This window comes from Phaethon aethereus (assembly GCF_964289735.1).
Source record: "Phaethon aethereus genome assembly, chromosome: 18".
Lineage (NCBI taxonomy): Eukaryota > Metazoa > Chordata > Aves > Phaethontiformes > Phaethontidae > Phaethon > Phaethon aethereus.
The window spans coordinates 4,428,965-4,452,685 of NC_138594.1; the positions used below are offsets into that span (position 1 = coordinate 4,428,965).

Genomic DNA, 23,721 nt, shown 5'->3' on the forward strand with positions numbered 1-23,721 from the left:
GAAGATTAACCAGAGAGACAAATGACTTCACTTTTATAGTTTTTTTAATATATATAACAACTTGATATATAAGGTTTTTTAATAGTATCTTAATTTGAACCTCAATTAAGTTTTGAAATGTTGGAGGGATTATACTCAGAGGTGTAAGAGAACATCTCTGCAGCGATGGACGTACTCTGCAGCTATATACTGAAAAGGCAACTAGCTGTATAATCTAGGTAATTGTTACAGAAAATAAACAACACAGGTCACTTCAAACAGTGGTAGGAAACGCTAGATAGAAAACCAGATAGAGCAACTGAAAGCATCATTCTACAACTGCTCTCATTGGTTCCATTCTTGCAAGGAGTCAGTGTTTCCTGCAAACTGTGAAACACTTCAGCCTTCACTAAGGCTTCAAATCCTGAGGAAATCACAGGGAGCGGGAGGTCATAATTTTTCCAGGAGCAGGACTGTAATACCTTCTTGGAGGTGCTGAGTGCTCTCTGCTTCCACTGGCATTAGCAATTCTCAGGACTCTTGAATTCTTTTTGAGTAGCTTTGTTGCTAAGTAGGGTTTGGGATTGTGAAAGTTAAGTAATGCTGATTTTTGGTCAAGCCTGTACCAGAATTACTATGTATATATCAACCTTTGATGGAGAGTCATGGCATGTTCTATTTCTGAAATGTACTTTATGCTGTGCCAAATCCTGGCTTCTTTAGAGCAGGGATTTTCAGCTAATGTCGAAGCATGCAATGATTAGGTGATAGAGGCAGTTATTTATATAGGCACAGGAAAGGGTAAAACAGTTCAGTTCCATATAAAGTAACTGAATGTAATCCATACCAGATTGAGTGTTTAGGTTCCTTAAAGCTCGATAAAGTTTGTTGTAATTCTTTTTTGTGCAAAATCTTATTTGCCTAATACTTTTTTGAAGTAGGTTAAGGAGTCTTCTTCCCTACCTGCCGTACATCTTCTGTCACACTAATACATGCACTTGATTCTGGATGTAAACCTGGTAATCATTAGTAATGAGGTCCTGGTACATTCACTGCTGAATTAATGCACTGGTATCTTAACACATGATTTTTTTTTCTAAGTCAGGAGTGATGTCCTTTAGCGTACGGTCTGCCTACAGCTCACAAAATCATTGTGGCCCTCCACCATGTGATGTTTTCTGGTTTGTTTTCTTTTTCACCTTCTAACATGTTAATGTCTGACCCTGGGTATTGGAAAGCTTTATTTATCGTAACATAGGAGGAGATTGTTTGCAATCCTTGATCTGTGTGGATATAGTTTTCATAAATGCATAAGTAAAATTAGATGTGTAATGTATTTTGGGGAATTGGCTTGTTACACTGGAAAGCAGTCTGGGCCCTTAATTAAATGTGTTGCTCTTGTGAAGTGCCTGGTTTCCTCTCTTTATTCTGCATGACAGAATGTGATAAGGTTGTTTCACCATCTGCATGTATTCTTTTGGCACTTTGCTGTTGGAGTCTGATTTACTGGTTCAGGAAATAGAACTTTCCTTGAAGAGATACTCTAAACACATGAATGCCTTTCTTAGTAGTGGAACTTAAATTTTGTATTGAATGCTGACATGATCCGAAGTGAGCATCAGTGGGGACCAGAATTACATGTGCTGTTGACAGCTTTGAAACACAACAAATGAATGTCACTTTATCGACTCTTTATATTCTTTAGATTTATTTTCAGAGAATCTCTGTAAAAGTTGAATGTAATCTGATAGCCAAACAGTTAGCAAGAACAAACCAGAGTAAATCAGTTTCAATTACTTGCTACTTGATCCTTGGAATAAAACCAGATGACAATAAAAATTCCAAATAATTTAACAAATATGGTGCTGAAATAGCAGCCTGTCTCCATCACCTGGAAACTGATGAAAAGGGATTCCAATTTGGTTATGACAACTGTGTCCTTCAAGAATTCTAAATCTGAACAGATTTATATGTTCGTCTACAAGCTCTGTAGTTAGTTTTTAACAAGTTGGTTTCATTCAGCTAGATTACATTTGGATAATCTTTACAGCATACAGTGTATTGTAAATGATGACAACTATTATTAAGCAGAAATCTTCAAATACAGCTGTGTGTGAAAGGTTCACAGGTCCAAACTGCTTTCCAATATACTGAATTAACTCCTCGAGGCGGACTGAAAACCCACTGGGGTTCCAAGGTGATACTTGACATTTGTTGGGCAGAGCTGGAGAACATTTCCAAGAAAACTAAACATAGCACTTACAGAGCTGCGTCATAATTCAAGTTCTGCTTTTGATTGATTTTCAGATTAAGGCTAGCATGTCCTCTTTCTTTCTCTTGTTCCAGTCCACACAATCTAAAAGATTTATGGATAAAATCTGAGTGGCAGTCTCACAAAGTGAGAAGTTGCGGTTTTTATCACAGAGTTAGCCAATTCGACCACTTTTGACACCTTGGCAAGTGTGTATGACAGAGTAGGCGGAAGAGAAATCTAGAGGAGGCTTTCCCATCTGAGTACACCAGGCTGAAATCTGGATATCCAAACTGCAGAAAGTGGAGAGTTGTTTGTTTTTTCTTCCTTTTGAAGATGAGATTTCAAAAGCTCTTGAAGGTAGCTGTCAAAAGTTTGGCAGATGCCGCAGTGTTTCAATATAGTTATTAGGAGTTCAGTGTTTTTCCTAAGCCAGGTCTCCTCCTATCGCTGTAAGTTTTCAGACAGAGGGTGCAGTTTTGTTTTACAGCTGGACTGATTGACTGTGGGCAGCAACCAAAAAGGGAGGTCTTGTTTCCTTCTCCAAAGCTTGTTCCTTCCCCCTCCAGTATGTCAGCAGTATTGCTAGTCTGACCCCCCAATGAACCGATTCAGAGAACTAAGGCTATAGAAAACTAACACTAAGAGGAAAAAAAAAAAAGCTTTCTTACTGAGGTAGTGCTCTGATCTAGCTGGCCATGGGGTCAGGTGAGTGCTGATGCTGTTCTAAGTGACTGGGATGCGTAGCCAGAGGCAGGACAAGTGGGAGAGCTCTTAAATGAATATAGCTGTACTGTAAATCTAGACTTTGAGGGTACAGTTCCCCCCATCAGGTTGAAGATTATTTATGGATTATCTATGCTGCTGAAAAGAATGGTCTTGCTGCCCTTTGTGTTTGGTGCCCTGATTTCCTACATCCTCCTCTGTGGTAACACTAGTGTTTTTGTGGTTAGTTGGATCAGGGAGCAGATCCAGCTGAAAACTAAGCTAACAAAGAGAAGAGTTCCAGCTTCACAAATATTACTGTTAGCATAGCAAGAGACAAGGTAGCATGAATTTGTCCATTGTGGCAGCAGCGCAAATTTAAATTTCCTGAAGTTTATTTTGACATCACATTATAAATATTCACATAGAAAAAGCTTATTACCAATGCACTGACTCTTAGCTGGTGTACTGTTCCAGGTTCAAAGACTTCCTTGAAGGATAAGACACTGAAATCATATGTGGCAAGTCAGCCACCTCATCATCAGTCTCAGTTTTGTCTGTGTGATTCCCCTCTAGTATCTTCTTTGAGATGGACAGTGAGCCATAGAGCACTGTTTGATTTAGGAGAGGTATCAGTGTATGCAGTGTGTGATGGTCTACTATATAATCATCCTCCTATCATTATCTATGTTAACATAAGAGATATTTTGGTGTTTTTTCTTTCTCAGTGCTGCTTCTTTGTTCTATTTGGTTTCACTTAAGTATATACATCAATGAAACACAGATTATCTAAGATATTTGGGATGTATGCTCTTTGCATGTGAGCATGATTAATTACATTGAGCTACATCTTTAAGATTAAGTGCATTTATGTTCTTTGATGAACCTGGCTGCACTGAGGCAATGGCATTCTAGCCTCTCCAAAACGCCTTTCACGTATTCCAGTTGGCTCAAGAGTTCCTTTTGAAGATTTTCTTTCATTCAGAAATGAGATTTCAATGCAATGCATTCTACCCTGGCTTTTCTTCCTACTGATGTTTTCTTTTGGGATTACTGTTTGCTCATTGTTCAGTTCAGGCCATACTCAATTGCCCTTGTAATTAGTGTGGAGCTAATAACCATGTACTGACTAATGATGTCTGCTCTGATTTTCTGGGATTATTTTTACTCTTTCAGCTCCCACTGGCTTTTTGGGGGAATTTTTGACATTTAGCACTTCTGAAGCCAGCATATTCCAGTTATGAACAAGCTTCTAATATGTTGTCATAGCCATTAAGTGATAGGATTATTCGAACTAAGAGTCTATATCAAGATGAGTCGCTCTTGAATCCCTTTAGGGACATTGAAGTTCCATCATTATGTTCCTGGAGTTAGCAGTGTGTTTCACCCTAAAGTGGATGCCTATGTTTGGTCAGATGGTTCATGCCATAAGAAAAGTGGGAGTAGATCACATATTGAATTTTGATTAGATTTCTAATCTAATTTGTTCGGAGAGTTGGTCTAAGCATCCATATAGAACTGAGTGTGTACAATTTGGGTTTTAAATCTGTGTTTATATGTGGAAATTGAAGTTGCCAGACATAACAAGAGTTTGAGCTCCATCCCAGGTTGAAATCGAGAGAAACACCTTTAAAATGTAAATGCTTGGATGCGCAGAACAAAATTTACATTCATGTACTGTTGTTTAAGAATTTCCATTATACAGGAATATTAATATTACCACTGTAGCATGCTATGAAATAATGTGCTCATAAGATCAGCATTTTCATTAGTGTGTGAAGACTGGCAGTAATTGTGAGGTTTCTTTCTTCTGCCTTTGTAAACCAGGCTGTGCTCTTTATTTCCTGTGTAGTTCTTGGAAGCCAGCACAGTCTCCTGTCTTAACTTTGCACATTGTGTTTGACAAGTTCAGTCTCTTGTTTGGCTAGCTACTTCATCTTGCAATGAAAGAAAGAACCAGTTTACCTTCCGTAATCCAGATTCTGCTTTATTTCATAGTTGTGTTTACAACACGTTTGTTTAAAGCTGCAAAGACCGATGTGTATAGTTCTTGGCTGTCACTAGTTAAGAGGATGAAATTAATAGCCACTCCTTTTTCAGTCCCTAAAGCATTTTCTTTCCAACAACCTTTTAAGGTAGGTACCACTGGGTAGCAAATCCATAGTGCTCTGGTAATGTTTAAAATAAATTGCATCTTACTTCTCCAAGCTTGAATAAGATTTAAGTTTTTTTGATAGAAATAAAAGACCAATGAAAGTTCCTACTTAATATATGTATAAGGAATATAAAATGGAAAATCAATGCACGGCAACTGTAGGGTTAAGTTTAAGAACTTTAACTTTTTAAAGATTATTCTCAGTTGATTCCCTTCAATATCAACATCGCCATTAGTCATAGAAGTGTCATTTCCAGTATATATCTCTCAATTTGAAATAAAGTTTGAAGTACTCTGAATGTGTTGCAACTTATGATAGAAGAGAAGGTTATGGAATATGAAGCAGGAAGTAGATTCATCTGTTGGGCTGTGACACCTCAAAGGTGCTGGTATACACCACAGTTTAAACACTAAGCACATGCTAAATTTCAAGCATAAGTATTTGCAGAGTTTCAGGTGCATGGATAAGGTCTACTTTGTTCCCCAACAGATGCTGGTTTTGACATTCTGTTAATTAAGACTAGGTTTTTTCACCTTTTTCCTAGGTGTTTACCTCCCATGGACCTACTGTGATCATGCCAACCTGGTTCTGTTCTCGAGAATGGTTTTTTCATGTGGGAAAATTTGACGAGGGAGGAAAGGTAAGTGCTACGGATGATATGTAGTCTAGGAACCCTCTCTATGTCTTAACAGTCTCTGAAAGCCCTACACATGTTATTAAGAAACACTAGGCAAAAGGGTATAAATAACAACTGAGGTCTAAAAAAATCTGGACCATACCATATACCTGTTTGTTTTTGTAAAAAAAGTCATTAACCAAGCACGGTTGTTTTGGGGTAACTGGTGATGGAAGGACATAACTGAGATGGAGCGAGTAGATAAATCTACCATATTTGTTAGATGTGTCAGCATACCTGGAAAAATTAAAGAAGAGTTCAGATATTCAAGCTCCCCTTCAGTCCCTGAAATAGATGCAGCAGATCTGAAAGCTGAACAAAACTCAGCTCTTAGTTTCTTCATGAACCACCTCTGAAAGATAAGGTAGATTTGGTGGAAGAGATTGGAAGGAAGAAAGGTGCAGGGTGGCAAAGAGATAATACATTTTCCCCAGGGTAAAAATTTATATCCCTAAGAAGAAGAAAGGAGATGGGCAGGTCACAACGTGCTATAAAACTACTATCATTAAATCTCATTTATCCACTTGTCAGTCTCAGTTCTCAGGCTTGTCCTTGGAAGATGTTAAGTAGTTTTTCTCAAGGATCAGGACTGAGAGGTTACAAATTGAACGACTGTTACCTGGAGAAGTGTTCCTCCACTGACAGTTAGGTGTTCTTTTTCTTAATAGATTTCCTGAATGAGCTCAATTTGGTTACTTTAGGCTCATCAGCATGTGTATAGTATAAAATCCAAGGATGTCTATTGGTGGTATTTATTCTGGTAGAAGTAGAAATACGTTGGCAAACAGATCTAATTCAGACGCATTTGGATCCATTCTGTGTGTTTTGGACAGAGGGGTTTTGCTTCCAGTGGTTTTGGTTAGATTTTAGGGCTAGAATGGGTGGTTCTGAATTTTTTTTGGAAAGCCTTCATTTAATAGTACTCTAAAAAAAAACCTGCTAAGGCTATTTCCTATTTTATTATTTAAACTACAACATATGATGATTATTATTCTTTTTATAGCCTCTAAATGGAGCCCTCCTGTGCCATGCAGTGTGTATATATACATACAGACAGACTCACACCAGTATGTATGTATGAGGATATACAAATATTATTCTTTGGGCTGCCAACAGAATTGTAACTTAAGGAGACAGCAGACAGAGAGCAGAATTGTTTAGAGCTGTGAAAAAATTTGCCCTTAATTACATGGTGGGTGAGTGCAAGAGCTGGGAATGGTGCCTGGCTCCCAAAGCAATCTACATTCACTGGCCCATGCTTTTTATTTCTTTTTTATTATTATTCCTTATCGTTGTATTTTCATTCTCTGAAGAATGTTTGACTTAACTTCTTGAGCATTGTTAGTAAACTCAAAAAAGAAAGCAAGCAAGCTAAAACAAAACAACAATAGAACAGCAAGCCTAATGTTGAAGTACAAGAGATTAAGGTAAACGGACTATTGTTTTGTATGTTTTGCTTTTAGTTTTGGTTCAGGTTTTTTCCCTCTTTGTTCTGTTTTTTAGGTGTGGGGTTTTTTTTCTTTCTATATATAATTGTGTAGGGACTATGACGCTGGTTATTCAGATGTAATACACTGACAATCCTAATGCTTTTTCACCCACAATGCCTGATATGTCCTTCTAGTTTTAAAAATTATCAATGTTTGTCCCTATTGTGAAGTGTCCAACATGTCAAAACTCAAACCCTGGCTGATACAGAGGACCTTCCAAAAAATACCCTACAAACAAGGGTGACCAACAGATCTGAACAAAGCCATGAACGTAGGACAAAGGTTTGACTTCATTGCTTGTGTGGGTTTAGAGGACACAAAATTAAGTCCTAAATCTTTTAGCATTTAGCACTGTAAAGTATTTAGCATTGATCTGACTCATTAATTTTCATTTGAAAAGAATTGCTTTGAGGCAAAGAAAGATTTTTTTTTTTTTTTTCTGTGTATCAATAGAGCTGTGATAAACTAGTACCGAGTACTCTGAAGGATCTTATCCATGTGTGTTTATGTTCTGACCTGACCCATGATCTGACTATGTTCATTTGATCACTTCCATCTCCATTTTTGGGTTAGTATGTAACAGCGTGACCTGTAAGTGTCATATTGCTGCAAGTAAACACAGAAACATGCCAACAAATCTCCATGTTTTAGCCTTCTCCATTTGCTAAACTGTTTCCGTGCCAAAAAGCTGCATTTCTCATTTGGAGTTAAATCCAAACACCTGTTCTTCATATTTCAGTGCTTAGAACAAATGGAAGATAATTCTTCCATGGAAGAAATTGCGATTTGATGTTTATGTTAATAGTATGGGTGGACTGATAGAATATGAATATATAAGTTATGATGTAATCTTTTTTTTAACTACAGGTAAGTATGCATGAAAGCATGTATTCCTCTGTCCATCCAGGCTTTATGTGAAACAGATTCTTAAAAAATATTTACAAAATGTTTTTAGAAATAAATATTTCTTTCTGGTCAAGATCTGCAATTATTCAAGATCTGCAGTTACTGGAAATGTATTCCTTTTATGTAATCACTGTGGCAATGTCCAAGCAAAATCCTAAATAGTGTCTTCATAAATGGTGGCTAAGAACCTGACAGGTTTGCTTTATGGAATAATGAATTAAAATGGTAGAGGTGTTATTTATGCAACGCCTGATATATGATAATTAAAGCATAAGTACTTAAAAGTAGTTGATTTTAGCAGGCTCTGATGGTGTGCTGAGACTAAGATAATACAACAGAAATGGTCACAAGCCTATAGAGCAACATTTTAAATAGTATCTACTGCTAGGAGGAGAGTCACATGAACCATATTTCTGACTTAATTTTTTAGGAAACGAAAGGGAAACAATCTTCCGGTTCTCCAACTGATTTGGCTAAAGAGTGCACTACTTCCTTATTGAAAGAAGTAGCAGGACTTTACTAAAGCCTTCAGAGGTCACACTTTAAATTTAGTGTGTGATGTTATCTGCATGATTGGTTTTGCTCCTATAGGAGTGTCTTCTAGGATCATTGTTTAAAAGTCATAATTGGGTCCAAAAGCATCACAGAAAGTTATGCTGAGGAAAAAATGTACATGTCTTACATAATACGAAAAGCAGATTTCGAAGCTGTATCATGTTGAAGTAGGGAACTTAGTCATGCTTAAGCGAAGTTATTACTTCATATGCTTGACAGTGCACTTCAATTTGCATACAAATCCAACATTTTGCAATTGTAGCCAGCTGGCCTTGTGTGCTTCTATTTTGGAATGTATTCTTCAGGTGCACAACAGATTTTGTTTGCTATTAGCATCCAAATGGAGATCACTGGGAAGGCACATTATTTGTCTCTTTTGGCCTGGTCTCCTTTTGTTCTGGCCGCTTGTGTGTAATGGCACTAAGCTAGAACAACTAGCTTATTGTTTTACATGAAGGCTCTAAGAAAACTTGTGTACATTAGAAACCGTATAAATGAGCATTGCTAACCTGCAGGCTCTACCCCATGCAAATGTGGCAAATTTTGTATAGTCTTGGCTTTATCCAAGCAGTAGTATTCTTGGCATCACAACTGCAGTATGCCACACTTGTTTCTTTTTCTAGAGCTTTACCACATCTTGGTCCCAAATTTCCTGTCACCTCTGTATTTAACCTTGCTTTACAAGTGTATGAAAACTAAAAATGGAATGACAGCCTTAAAGTTCAAAACTAATCTCAAAGAGTAAACAGGGGGAAATTATTCTTAATGAGCCCCAGATGGAATAGCATATTATAAGCCACTGGCCTTTCTGAATACAAACTGTGGCTCCGAACAAAGTGTCTGGAGCTCAGTTTTGATCTATTTTTGTGATAAAAGGTCACAAAAAACATGAATTGAGGAGGTGTCAAAATATCCTTCGGTGCACAGGAGCCCATGTTGCGGAGCTCTAAGATAACTTTGTAAGCTATTAGGCACTAACTAATGCATTTTTCCATTTTTCTCTGCCAGAACACACAAATGTCATTCCCCCAGAAAGGCAAGCAGTTACAATAACGCCTGAAAGGTAAAAGGCTAAGTAGGAGTTTGTTTTTTTGGAACATGTATTAAAATATGGCCAGTCCGTCAAATAACCTATCAGGATGCTGTGGGGAAAAATCTGGATAAAACACAGGCACTAATGTTTTTGGCTTGGTATAGTAAAGGTTGAACAGAGATCAGTATTTGAGCTAGAACAGAAAGAAAAAGTGTTGGAGCCAAGGGTTAATTACACTTTATAAGCTATTTGAAAATTCACTCCATACCCCACATCTAATGATATTTTTTGCTAGTCTGTTATTAAATATTATTTAGAATTTACCACCTCCCTTCCCTATCATCTTTGTTTAACTGAATTTCTCTGTGCCAGTACATTTGGATGAAGCAATCTTTTGGAGTTTCCTCTAATATGTTATTTCTCAAACAATGAAGTAAATGTTACAGTCTTCAGGTCTTCTGCTCAAGGCAAAATGATATAAAGACATGATTTGGATGGGAGCCAAAAAATTAAGTGACAGATCTGCAGAAAGAGAGACTTAAGAATATCTTGGATAATCCTGAAGAGAAGCTATTATTAATAGCTATTTAATACAGAGTTATCTTGTGGTTAGTCTGCTTGCATACCTCTGGTGACTATCCTAAAGGAAGTTAAAATAAGGAGTGTTTTCAATTAATGATAATTTCTCCTTGAAATATGTAATTTCAATGAAAATTTGTTAATTACAAAAGAAAAATACAATTGACATTTAATACAAAAATTGTCTTTAGAGAAAGACTGAAGGGTGGATAATTCTTGATGAATTAATTTAGTTCCTATTTTTTTTCACCTTTACATTTCAGCTGGAGAAGAGCTGCAATTTCTTACTTAGTTTTAGCTTCCTGCAGCTTAGTAGCTGTTCTGCATTAGCAGTACACTTTGAACAGCATTTGTTGGTGAGTAAGAGAGGTTAATGCCTGGCAGAACAGCATTTGTTTGAGGCAGGAGTACTTCCTTTAAAAGAGGGTCTTTTTGTCTTCGCTTCCATGCAACCAACCCCTCTGTATGTGTTATTTCTCTAGGTCCAAGATGTAGTTCAAGACTTTGAGGAAATGCTGTTGGGCAGCTGTTGGCATACGTATTAAAAAAAACAAGACAAGTACTTTGATTTTTTACTCAACATCTCTGATTTGTTGCTAAATGACTCTGAGTTTAGAATTTTTTTTCCTGTTTAATCTTAGGTGTTGTAATATACACCATTTTATCTGCTTTTTATGCAACTCTAGCATAATATTAATACAGAAATGTTTGTCTTTTTTAATGAATGTTCTAAAATGGCAGTATGAAATCAGTTAGTTTAAAAAATACCAATGAAACAAACTCCTTCCAAAGTCCTGTAAGAAACCGGTTAATATGGAATCAAAAGTTACTTCCTTTTTGATTCATTCTTTCCTTTCACCAGTTTTAGGCTCCTCTGAGGAATGAAAGCAATTGGGCTTATTCTGTCCAACAATTACCCTCATGTTGCCGTCTGGTTTGCAAAAAGCGTACCAAGTTATAGCTCAGTTTTCCTTGATGCCTCTGATCAAGAGGACAGGTTAAGTTTTCCCAAACCTCAAGGATTTTTTTATGTGTGAATAGATTTATTTCCCTTGTCTTGTTTTTTATCACTTTTTGTTATAAATGCATGTATTCTTGAAATATAAAACATTCAGTGTTAGATTTCCCATTTTCAATAGTTAGACCACTCTGCATAGGCTAAATCTCCACTGGTTTTGCTCACAAGGATCTGCCACCTCTACTAGACTGCCTGTCAGGTGGAAGAGGATAGAGGGGGAGAGCACATGTCAAAGATTGAGAGAAGGCTGAATGGAAAGGAGATGGATGAGGAAGTTGGGACAGATTGATTCAGCCACAGAATCAATCCCCTGTATTAAGAGGCAGCTCTTACATTCTGTTTATGCCTGTGCAACCTCATGATAAGTTCTGTCCACGTGACCAAAAGAAAGACTTCTCTCATCCTGAAATTCTGCAGTAGTTGGTCATCCCAGGGCTACAACATGATCTCTCCCCAGGTATTACTACTTACAGCATTGCACAGAGGGCCACTCTTTCATTAAAAGTCCTCCAAAAAGTCCAAGTCCTCCAAAACTTGCTGATTGGTATCTTCATCCCTGCTGATGCTCCTCACCATTACTGATGGTGGAGCTGCAAAAATTGTAGCCAGAATTGTTTGTTGTAGTGATAGGTGGCTTGCATCTCCTTGCCAAATACATCTGTTGAGGACACTGTAGTTGGAGTACTGTTTCATGCACTGAATGATCTGCTAGGAGTGAGAAAGAGCGAGCAATGAGAAGGTGACAAGAGAAGAATAATGGAATATTTATTTTGGTTCCTGAACAAGGAATTGCTTTAGTTCAGGTTAGGTTCTGCTTGACACCTATTGCTTATACAAAATCAGTGCCCTCATCTGTACAGCCAGCCAGTGCACAGCAAGTGATACCTGCCCAAAATACTGAGTAAACACAAATCCTTCACCTGTTTAGTAGTAATTTGTAAAGTGAAGGATGATTTTGTATACAGCTGGTGCATGCTGGTTAGAACAGAGCAGGCACAGGCTATGTTTTTCACTAGGAGTGGTAATCACCAGCTGATGAGCACAACCTTGATTGAGGCAGGCCCATGAGCTTATCCTTTTGTGCAGCAGAGCATAGAGGGTGGAGTTTTGCCTGTACTGTGGAAAATTCTGTAAATAGTCCAGTAACATGTAACTGTGCAATTTAATTGTATTTATTGATGATGAAAACTATTTATGTGATAGCCTATTGCTGGAATGCTGGATTGTTGATTGATACTTTTTAGCTATGGATATTAGTTTTCAAAAAATACATTAAAATATCCCCTTAGTGGTTAAACAGCTTTTTCTTTGAAAGTTGTGCTGTTTGACAAAGATTCCTGGTGTTTAAAATGCCATCTGGATCCGATAATATGTCTCAATTGGGAAGAAACTTGTATTGCAACAAACTTACACGCTCAAGAGCCATAGGAAGTCCCATCCCCGCAGGATCTATAACACAGTCAACATCTTTCCTCCCCTGAAAAATGCATGGCAGTGCTGTTCCTTTGTAATGTGAGAGGCCGCTGCTGAGCAATACAAGGCACCTGCTCATTCCTAGGGGTGAGTGTACTTAATTTCAAAGTGTTTCTGCCAGTTAAAGAGCACTCCAGAACCAAACAGCATTTTGAAAGATCCTTTTACTTCTTCAGTAACTCTTTTTTAATATACATTTTAACAGTTTATCTTTTAATAATGTAAATGTAAAAGAAGTTTAATAATGTAAATGCTTATCCAAAAGAAAATGAATTGCAGATATGTATGTGATGTAATCATATAACTGAATCAAAATACGACTACTGCAGTAAGCTGATGTGTGCTACAAAGTTTATGCCCTGCCTGACACAGTCTAGTTTGTGACTGCATAAGAGAAAAAGGTTTAAACTTTGCTGCTGACTCTCAGTATTTCCATTAAAGTTCAGAATAAGAAAAAGATAAAGGACTACAAGATAAATGGAAAAGAATTTGAGCTTGTGTTTTTCTTATATTCTTGATGACTGTGGTTGCTGTCTGCTACTCCAGCTTCCCCGAGATTTCTTTTGTGGCTTTCAAAGCAGGTTCATATAAAGCATAAATTGTATGAGCTTCGCTTTAAGTTTTCTTCTGCATTGCAGCTCTTAAGAAGTCAGGCAAATATCTACGAAGACAAACAATAGCTACAGATGAGCTGCCCTTAGCAAGCAGTCAGATCAGAATCCATTTTCTTCAGAATCTGGGAGTGTGGCCCAATTCAGTGTCTTAAATCAATCTATCATATAGTGAAGTCTGGAGCTGCAAAGTACAGAGCTTTATTTGGTTCTGATTTCTCCCAAGATACATACGTTCAGTTGAGTGCTTTGGATTTGTTTTCCAGGGTTCAAAGCTTTTTTGTCTCATTTTTCTTTCCCTCCCCACAACTCCTTGGCTGCTCAGTCTGATAGGTATGAGAAACAGTCACTGAACCCTATTGCTTTTGCAACTAGAAGGCCAGAAGAAACCACAGAGGGATTTCGTGTCCAGCACTTTAATTAGAGAATCTCCTTTTCTTAATTATGAAAGAAACTCAGAAACTGTGGTAATGGGGAAAAAAGGCAATTTTTTTTTAACTTGTACTCTTACTATTTTTCTGTGTTGAAATAGAATACCTAAAGTTGCCCCTGTTATTCATGTATGTGATATTGCCTACAGAAATAAATGTATTTCAATCTTTCCCTTCTTTTACTTTTCCTTCACAACTTTGTCATGTTATCTTTCAGCTTTTTATTGATGCTACACTTAGATATTTTATTTGGCCCGCTGGTTTTATATATCAGAGATTTTTAGCCTGATAAAATCATGTGATCTTTTAAACACTATGTTGGAAGAAAGAAAGATCTGTATTTAAACATAGAAAAATTAAATGTTCCAGCCATATTTCAAGAAATTGCACCATTGCAAAGTGTAAATAGGTGCTACTTTTTTAGCTTCAGTATAGGGCTGCGTCTTTAAAGGTGGGTTTATGTTTTCATATGCTATGACATATAATTGAACACTACGTGCCATAAGATTGCCCTTCTGACACTGTATCTCTGGTGTGATGATTTTCTGATTTTTAGGTGGGAAATGTTGCATATGGTTGTGAAATCTCTAATATTTCCTAGAGTCTGATAGATCCACAGTTCTAGGAGATTTTTTTTCTTGCAGTGTTTCAGCAGTATTGCTTGCAATCCCATTAGGAAGAATGTACCGTGGAAATAAGTTGCAAGAAAAAAAAAAAGTTTTGTTTTCAGATGTTGGATTTATGTTTGGTTGCTTTTATTAAGGTTTTTATTAAGGTCTCTTATTATGGGGCCTGATTCACCTTTCCTAAATAGAGACCAGTATACATATTTGTATGGCAATGGAAGAAAGAAATTCTAGTAAAACAAAAAAACACTCTTCTGAAGCCACTGATCCCTTTCAATAAACTATTTGGTTACTTGACACTTTAGGTTTTACGAAATGTTCAACAGCTGGGTTTCTCCCTTTTGGGACTAACCTGCACCAAGCTTTATATCCCTGTCAAAATGAGATTATGTTTATTTTTCCACCTCTGTCCTTGTGGTCAACTCTACTTCATTTTTTTTAATAGCACTGTTTGCTTTTTTAACAGCTTTATCTTTTCTACAGATATGTTTATTTAATGACCACTTAGATAACTTCATGGAGACATACAGAAAGAATATGAACAAAATGATGTTAAACATTATTCATTTGGCAGAAAAATAAAATATGTCTTCAGATGTAACTATGAACGCTGGTCACTTCCTGGTTTGAAATAACTACTTCTCTTCCAGGGTGTTCCAGAAGATTTGTTGTTTTTTTACAAACATATCCAAAAGGGCGGTGAAGTCTTCCGAGTAAACCATTGCCTCCTGCTGTATCGCTACCATCCACAGGCTGCAACTCATTCTGTCCTGGAGTAAGCTGCATTTTTTGGTAGAACTTAAAAAGTAACTTTATCTGGGATGATTGGGAGCAAAGATGCTTAAGCTCTTCAAGACATCACACAGCAGAATAATTACCCAGTTGTGTTTAATTGTTTGAGTTCTGGTTTTTTGGTTTTGGTTGTTTTGGTTTTCTTTTTAAAAGGGCTAAAAAACAGGCATAACATCCTCTTTTGATGATGGAAGGTTAGTTTTCTGTTAGTTCTTGCTATAATTTCCTTTTGAGTAACATACTGTAATGCTGGAATTGAAATGATGAATTGAAATCTTTGCTTGAGATACCGTTGCCTGTATGCTGTCAGTGTACCCGTGTTAATGATTTAGTGAGGCAGGGATGGGGTGGGGCATTTTAACACGTGACAAATATTCTAAGAAATTGTTTCATGTTTGCAGCTGTTGTTGAAATAATTTCATAATAGGTATTGTAAGAGCAATGAAGCATTTTGGGGACTGCATTACAGCAGTACTGTTTCCTCAGCTTCCAGTTGCCATCCCTTCAGCTGAGATTCTGTAACTGGTCACGTGAGATCTTGTAATCTGCCTGAATAACCTCTCTGGCTGAGTTTCTTACCCTCAAAGCAGATCAAGAATGCTTTGTATAATTCTGTATCTCATCTCTGAATGTGGCAAAAGCAAGCAGTGAAGCAGTAACTTCAATACTTTGAATACAATTGCAAGAACGTGTTTGAAATATACCCTAGTGGTGAAATTTTGTTAGGGTTTTAATTAGGATTTTTAATATGTAAGGTTTTGATTCTTTTATATTTTTTGGCATGTGAGCCGTAATGTAAAAAATATTTTTATAATTTTAAAGCCTCATTTCAAAATGAACTGTCTCAATTTTAAAAAAGTGAACAGAAACTTGTAATAGCAACAAAAACCTTCCTTTTGAAAAAAAATAATAAAACCGAAACCTTTCATCTGATAATATGCTACACATGCATATATGATTTCCCTATTTTAAAAGGTCTAAACCATCTAAATCAGATATTGAGGTTTGAAAAATACCCGAGGGTGTTTAGGAGTAATTAGGTGCATTCTTGTAAGCTGTTGCCTACTGCTTTTACAGTGCTGGTCTCTACCCTTAAAGAAAATGTTAAATTGTTGATTGCTGATTCCTCTACATGCTCATCTAACCCATCAAAGGTGCTTTTCCTGATCAGGAGTCCTGCAAACTGAGCCAAAGTCATTTCTTTCTCTTATGCTTTGACAGTAATGAAAAATTATGCGCGTTTTACTGTCCTTTAGGAGTCCCACACCAGAATCACAGTGGTAATTAAGTAAACTGTTTTCCTACTGATTAATGATATAAATACACTTTTCAGTCAGTCCTATTTGTATGGCTTTGTAAAACTGACTAGTAAAAAGGAACATTTTTATGTGCATTTTAGTTGTGTATCGCTATATTACTGTATACTATAGTATGCTAGAATAAATATCATGCTCATGGTTAATGTCACTGTAGATCTTTAAAAATACATATATACATATATGCATATGCATATAAAATCATTTAACTCTGAAACAATCAATCCAAGCAAATAGAAGACATTCTTTGGATTTTGCAAACAAACACGAGGTAAATTATTTTCCTTTTTTATTGGTGTTTAAATGTAAGTTTTGGGGTTTTTTTTCCTTTAGTGTGTGATCATTTTGGCAGTTAGTTACATACTTTTTGTCCACGCATCATGGGATGCGAGAACTCTTGGAAGCCTGTTGCTTGTATCTGTGGGAAAACATCTTATTCTTGGAAATGAGTTTGTTTTGAATTTACTGCAAGCTGTTGCTTATTCAGATCTACAAGGTTGTGTGGCACAAGCACCCTGAATTACAACATACTGTGAGAATGGAAATACTGTAAGCTGTTTCAGATGTGCAGTTTGCATGTCCAAATTGGCGCCTTTCTTGTCTCATTCTAAGAAGTCAGGCTAGCCATTCTTCCTGTTGGCTTTTGCTGGCCCTGCTGTTAATAATGTTTTGTGCGAACTTTCAAATACGAAGTTGTGTAATCTCTCTCCCTATTGGCTTGTTCCCCTGTTTGTTGCCGAAGTTGTGAAGGGTGGGCCAGCATTTGTTTCTGCAGACTGAGGTCTTTAGACTTCTAAAACTTCTACCTTTTCTAGAAGTCTTTTTTTTTTTTTTTTTAAATGATGTGTTTTGTTTGAGCAGTTTTCTATGGCATTTTGTCTTTTGCCATTGGCCTACATCGTCTTTGAATTTTCAGAGTTAGCCTAGACCTGGATTTGGAAGTAGTAACTCGCCAATCGGATTAATATCTTATCTAAGATGAAAATGATGTTCATAGGAAAGTTGATTTTTTCTTTTTTAAACAGTTTATGCCTACTTTAAATCTTAAAACATAGTTTGGAGCTGGTTAATAGGACTTGTTTACACAAAGGTGCATAATTCAATCTTTTCAGCAAAGGCAACAGTCACTTGTAGCTTCTTATGGGCTGATTTCAGTTTATAGGAGTGTCTTTCATTACCGTTCAGGGGAAAAAATGCCTGATTTTGCATTTTCGGACTTCCTAAAATACATATAAAACTACTTGGCAAGCGACATTTAGTTCTCTTTATTTAGTATATATAGTTGTAAACACTAATGATTTTTAGGTCATTTCCTACGATTAGTATCCTTCTGGAACGAATATCTAGAGGTGAAAGTATCTGTGAAGCAGGAAACAAAACCTTCTCTCTTACCCTGGAGGCATCAGACTGCGTTATTAAATGTTTTGGGTGTGTGACAGAATCTGAATGAAGTACAGTGTCTATATTTAGATTTCATTAGGTGCACGGAGAAATATAAACGTCCTCGTTGTAATTTCATCTAAAGTCTGTGATGGATACCTGCTCAATGTGAATGAGCAATACCAGTTTTGAGAAACTTCTCTTCAGCCAGGAATTTACAACACAAAATCCCACATATTGTATCTCTTAGATCCAAATCATTTTATCTCACATTACAGCTTGTATCCTAGGGCTGTGTGTACTTTGTGCTACATAGCTATGTTACACTGATTTGACACGATATCAGACCTGGCTTTATAGTGAGGAGTACTGTAGTAAGAAAGTTTGGTGTGTAATAAAAACATTGTAAAATTCATAGATTTTTATCTTGCCATAGGGGAGAAAAAGGAACTGTATATAAAACAATGTACCTCATTAGGAGACAAGAGTCAGCTTGGAACAAGAAGAGTAATAAAACATTGTATTTGTCTTTAGGTAGTGTTGCTCATGCAGACAGGCAGTTGGGGCAGGTAGCTCATCTTTGTAGCAATTTACAGAGAGAAGTGTATTATATGCAGAAAATAAGGTTTGCACCTTCCCTCTGAGATTCAGGCGATTCCCTTTTATGCAGAAAATGTGAAGTGTACTTACAAGGCTTACAGTAATTTCATATGCCTTGTATTCAGCATGAGTATAATATTGTAAGAGCTCGTTCTGCAGAAATAACCAAAATTACGTAATCTATTGAAACCATCTGGTTTCAAGCACTGGAAGCTTCCAGTGTCCTCTAAGCGAAGGAGAGCAGGCACTTAGTCTGGAACACGAAGGTAGCTGTTTTAGAGGTACTCTGAGGCAGGGGTCTCGTACCAGCGATGAGCGCAGGAACGCCTGCTTCATCCCCTGCAAAAACATACGCATCCAAAAATAGGCAGGAGAGGGAAATAGCGTAACGTATTCCTGTACAGCTGAAATAAAGTTGAGGTCAACTGCGTTTTTATCTCCTGTGCTTGCATGTGGCACTTCAATTAAACATGGAAACTAATGACCTCATTAGATTCTTGAAAAGTAAATGGCATTAACTTTGATAGTCTCTGTCTTTCTTAATAAGCCTTTCATGAAAAATAGGCCACAATGCAAACCATGCCTCAGTTAATGACCCACGACCTGAAGATGAACTCGGACATTAATAGAACCTATTAACAGTGTAAATGTAATAACTCAGTGGGACGATATAGTCCAGCAATTAATAAGTTCACATAAAGTTCAACAGAACAGCAACGACCAAAAAAAAATCCGTTTATTCATCAGTATGGTCAAGGTTCAAATGGGATTCATTTCTGAATTTCCTGTGGATTGTAAGGACCTTGAATTCTGCCTGCAAAACTAGCTATAAAGAATGTGTTCTTTCAACTCTCACTGTCATTAAAAACTTCTCGGTTCTTCCATCTCTGGATTATCTATCAGGTGAGAGTCACCTATAACATAAAACTCTATTATCCTGCCATGAGTAAAAAACCACTGGCAGAGGCCGTTCGCTTGAATAGCTCCTCTTCCTGTCTGGTGTTACCCAAATATCGTGCGGGACCGACGTATATAGAAAAGGTCAGATTTATAGATTTATAGTATTGCTGTGGATGGTAATCAATGCCTAAAATTCCAGTACTGCTTAGGATATTGGGCTTATACTTGTGCATTTCTCAAGTACTTGTACATCTGTCTTTGCTCTGTTGATTCACTTACGTAGCCTCGCTGGGGGAAGGAGGGGAAAAGCAGTCAAACAATATGGCGAGCTCAGACATTAAATCATATAGCTTTTATTGTCACACTATCTTTCATTTCAAAATAGAAGTAGAGCAGATGTTTCTTGACTCCTGTATTCAGTCAGTAGGTCACCACACATTTTAACAGAGCTCCATTGTTACATTACTTGGGTGGATGGTATGGTAATAACTACTTGGGACTGAGGAACACACTTTGCAGTCATTCTCACCCGCTGCGTGAATACCCTCATTTCACTCCTGCAGAATTTTGGCTCCTCTTCTTCCTTCCAGACTACATAGCTGATGAGATCTAGGAAAATTATGTAAGCCTCAAGAATAATTTTCCAAGTAGAAAAGTAAACTTTACCTGTAAAGTAAAGAAGTGACAAGAAAATGAAAGAAATGTACTTCAAGAATTTGGGTTAACAAGGAGTCTTAGGATGTGGGAACCACCTTTACAATCTGAAGAATTTGTATCACACCTTCTGGATGAGGAAAATCTTGTTAACTGAATACAGGCTAGGAAATTAAACTAAAGGCTACTGGGAAATGGCTTACTTTCATCCTTTCTGGCATGGGTAGGAAAAGCAGCCTTGATTTGGGATGAGGCAGAGTAATAATACTTCCTAGTTTTTGCTGGTGGCTATGAATATGTAATAATGCAAAATCTGAAAATAGCTGTGAGAATTGTCTCTGAGTAGTGGTTTGTACAACTTCTATATCGTTTCGGGCATTTTCTTTAATCATCCTTTGCACGTTGCTACAGTTCCCATCTGTTGCACCTGCACTGGCTCTTAAAGGTTGGGAAAATGGCGTTCCCTGATCCCTCAAGGCAGGAATCCTGGTTATCTATTCTGGAAACATCAAAAAATGTGGCAAATTACGTGAACCGGAAACCTGAAGGGGATAACTGAAGCTCTCTCTTTTGACACTCTGCAAGCTACCTTTTGCTTCAACATGTGAGATATATTGTTCGTGCAGAGCATGTTTTCACTAAGATTAAGCCTCTTAAAGCTCAGTCACAAATTCTCCCCTCAATTCTGTATTTATCTGATGATCTCAGTTTGCACTGTTAAAAGTTTTTCAAGATTAACTCAAGACCGCAAAGTGTTCGATATAACTTAAATGTTTCATTAAAAAGGGCACACACAATATGGGGATGTGATTTTTAAATACTTTTCTGTGAGCATTTTCATAAGAATGCCTCATAGAGACGCAAGCAAAAAATCACAAGTGCTGAGTTTATTGGCTTCATTTTCCCAAGCCAAAATAGGTATTTAAGCAAGCCATTTGCTGGTGTTTAAATGAAGCTGGCTGACAACATCCTTTTGTTTGAAGTGATCCAGTTAGTTTGGAGTGTAATGAGTTTCATATCCTTTTATTTCTGAGTGCAATTCCCTTAAAAACTTCCCGCGCTTGCATTTCTCAATATAACATTCATAGATAAGACTGGGTTAGTAAATCTGCTTCAGTCTGAACTCTTTGTGGGTGATTACCAACAACGAGATTTTGGTCTGCTTGCATTTTACCTCTGTAGGGACCCTGTGGAGTAGAAGAACCTAGACAGCAAATGCATACTGTCTGGAAGCAACCAGTACTAAATGTGCTGGGACACTTCTAATAGAAACATTTTCTGTGTGCCTGGATGTAGATTTGAGTTTTTGCCCTGCAACTAGAAGTTAGTTGAGAATTCCTCTTATACCTTGTAGGGGTGCCTATTTTTTTCCTTTGCTTTCTAAACTGCAAACTCAAGTGGAAGAAACTTGTCTTTGTCACTCAAGACAACAGAACAGATTCCGAAGTACCTCTGGAATGTAATACAGTGTTACCCTTCTGAAGTCACGTTTCAAAGTAAAATCAGTTTTAAAACCTTTCCATTTATGTGTAAAGCAATAATCTTCCTTTTTAGAAGCTAGCAGAAGCTCTAAAATTACCGGTAAAGTGATCCTGGAAAAATACTTGACCTTCATATTTCTTTCCTTTAACTTTTCTTCTGGGAATATAGTATGCTCTAATGAACATGGAAAAAGGCAAGTGTCAAAAGATGCCAGCAGCAGCTAAAGCTTTGCAGCCGGAATGCAGCTTGTGGTTGCATTAAAAGAGATTTGCAATCAAATCCAAGATTTTTTTTTTTCCCCTCCATCAGTTGAAGTGCTGGTGCACGGCTGTAGTCTTCAAAACAGTGTGGAAGTTTTATATGGAGTAACTGTTCTTCTTGGGTACGTTTACTTGTGTGTGAAGTTCTTTCCAAGTTATCACACCACAATCAATGATGAAGTGCTAAGCAGGATTTGGCTGTGCTCAAAAATCGCATGCTGAAGTGAAGTGGGCTCACTGGAGCTAACCAGTAATCCCCGCAAGAATCCATATGTCACAGTGCTATGAGGGTTTCAAGAAAAATTTGCTAACAAACTTTTGGGAACAAATTAGGTTACCTATTAGCCTCAATAAACTCAAACGTTATACTTGCACTTCAGAGGTATACTTCATAAGAGTAATTTGCAACAGCAAATTTGGGGTTGTGACCTTTGATAATCCATTACAAAAAGGAAAAATTTGAAGACGTTTCATTGAAGTCAGATGTTACTGTAATGCCAGACCATCAGACATCTCTAGAGAGATGTCCACTGCTCTTTGTTTCTTGGAATGCTATTTCTTATGAAAGTCATCTTCAAATAAAGGCACAGTCACATTCTGCTGAATAATACTTTGGAACCTTTAAAATTAAATCACTCTTATTTGGTCTAAAGTACGTGTGTGCACATTCACAAGTGCGAATCGTGTGTAACAGCCGGTAGTTTGTGTTGCCTGTGATTATTTCTGTATGTATTATTTGTACATTTGCGTGTATATTACTGTGTTGCAGTTCAGTGATTGTTGCTGTATGGGTGCCCACCTATTCAGAACTTTGAAAATGGTCGTCTTGGAGACTCGAGCCGAATACCACAATGTGAATGGACTTTCATTGTAGCATTGGGCTCTATAATTTGGGTCGATTGGAGTACCGAATTTGTGAGATTTCAACTTTGCATTGACAAAGGAGAAGGAATGCATGGACAGATGGAACGTGAACATTTGGAACATCTCGAATTTAGGAGATAATTTGCCTGTATGCACTGCAGGGCTGTAGAGCAGTTCATATGGTGAATGGACAGTGTATTGGTGGGCAGCTGGAACTGTTGGTATTGAATTCAGTTACCATCGCCACAATTTTTCACCTCATTGTGATCTTCTGTTGGCATTCTGGAAAATACTAGTGATTTAGCTACAGCTTCAAATCTATCCTAATGATCTTTGTCTGAGAACTTCCACGTAATCTATTTTTTTCTGGCAACAGTTTACATTTCCCTTGGAAATTTCTAGTATAATGTTTTGGTGTCATTTTTTGTGTTGTGTGAATCAGTTTGGTCAGGTTTATGTGTATGTGAGTATATATATATACACATATGCATATCGGTATATAATAATGTTAAATGTTTTAGGAGTCAAACTCCATCCTTTTTCTAACTCTCCAGGGGAACCATCTGGAATCACCGAGTCAGGTTTCTTGAAGACAGGGTCCTGAGCTCCTGGACATCATTCACCATTTGGAATGCTGGCAAGCAAGGCAAGAAACTCTACAGGAGCTTGTCACCAGCTAATCGGAAAAAGGTGAGCTGGTAAGAGTGGGTAACATCTGCCTGAAAACACTTCCTTCTCTTTCATATGCCACCTTGCTGCTTGTAACATAATGCAGCAAAATTCTCATAGGACGTTGTGTGTCCAAACTACTAGTTGTTGATTAATAGAAATTGGGGAAATTCTCAATATTCTGCATGATGTATTTCATCTTTTAAAATGCTGTATTACCTTGTCTGGAGCATACAGTGTGTATGTAGGGCAACGTACGCACTCGTGTTCCTGCTTGCTGATGACTAGGCATAGTGATAGGTCAGACACACTACA

General features: G+C 37.3%; 1 protein-coding gene across 1 annotated transcript in view; it reads left to right on the forward strand.

The window, feature by feature from the left end:
• The window catches only part of B3GNTL1 (UDP-GlcNAc:betaGal beta-1,3-N-acetylglucosaminyltransferase like 1), a gene marked incomplete at both ends in the record, with an annotated part of 126,353 nt that overhangs the window by 85,241 nt on the left and 17,391 nt on the right, over positions 1-23,721 (forward strand). The window contains 3 exons of the mRNA XM_082008265.1: positions 5,636-5,731; positions 15,140-15,264; positions 23,292-23,427. Of these exons, the coding sequence (XP_081864391.1) occupies positions 5,636-5,731; positions 15,140-15,264; positions 23,292-23,427 (357 nt within the window). The remainder of the gene's footprint in view (positions 1-5,635; positions 5,732-15,139; positions 15,265-23,291; positions 23,428-23,721) is intronic.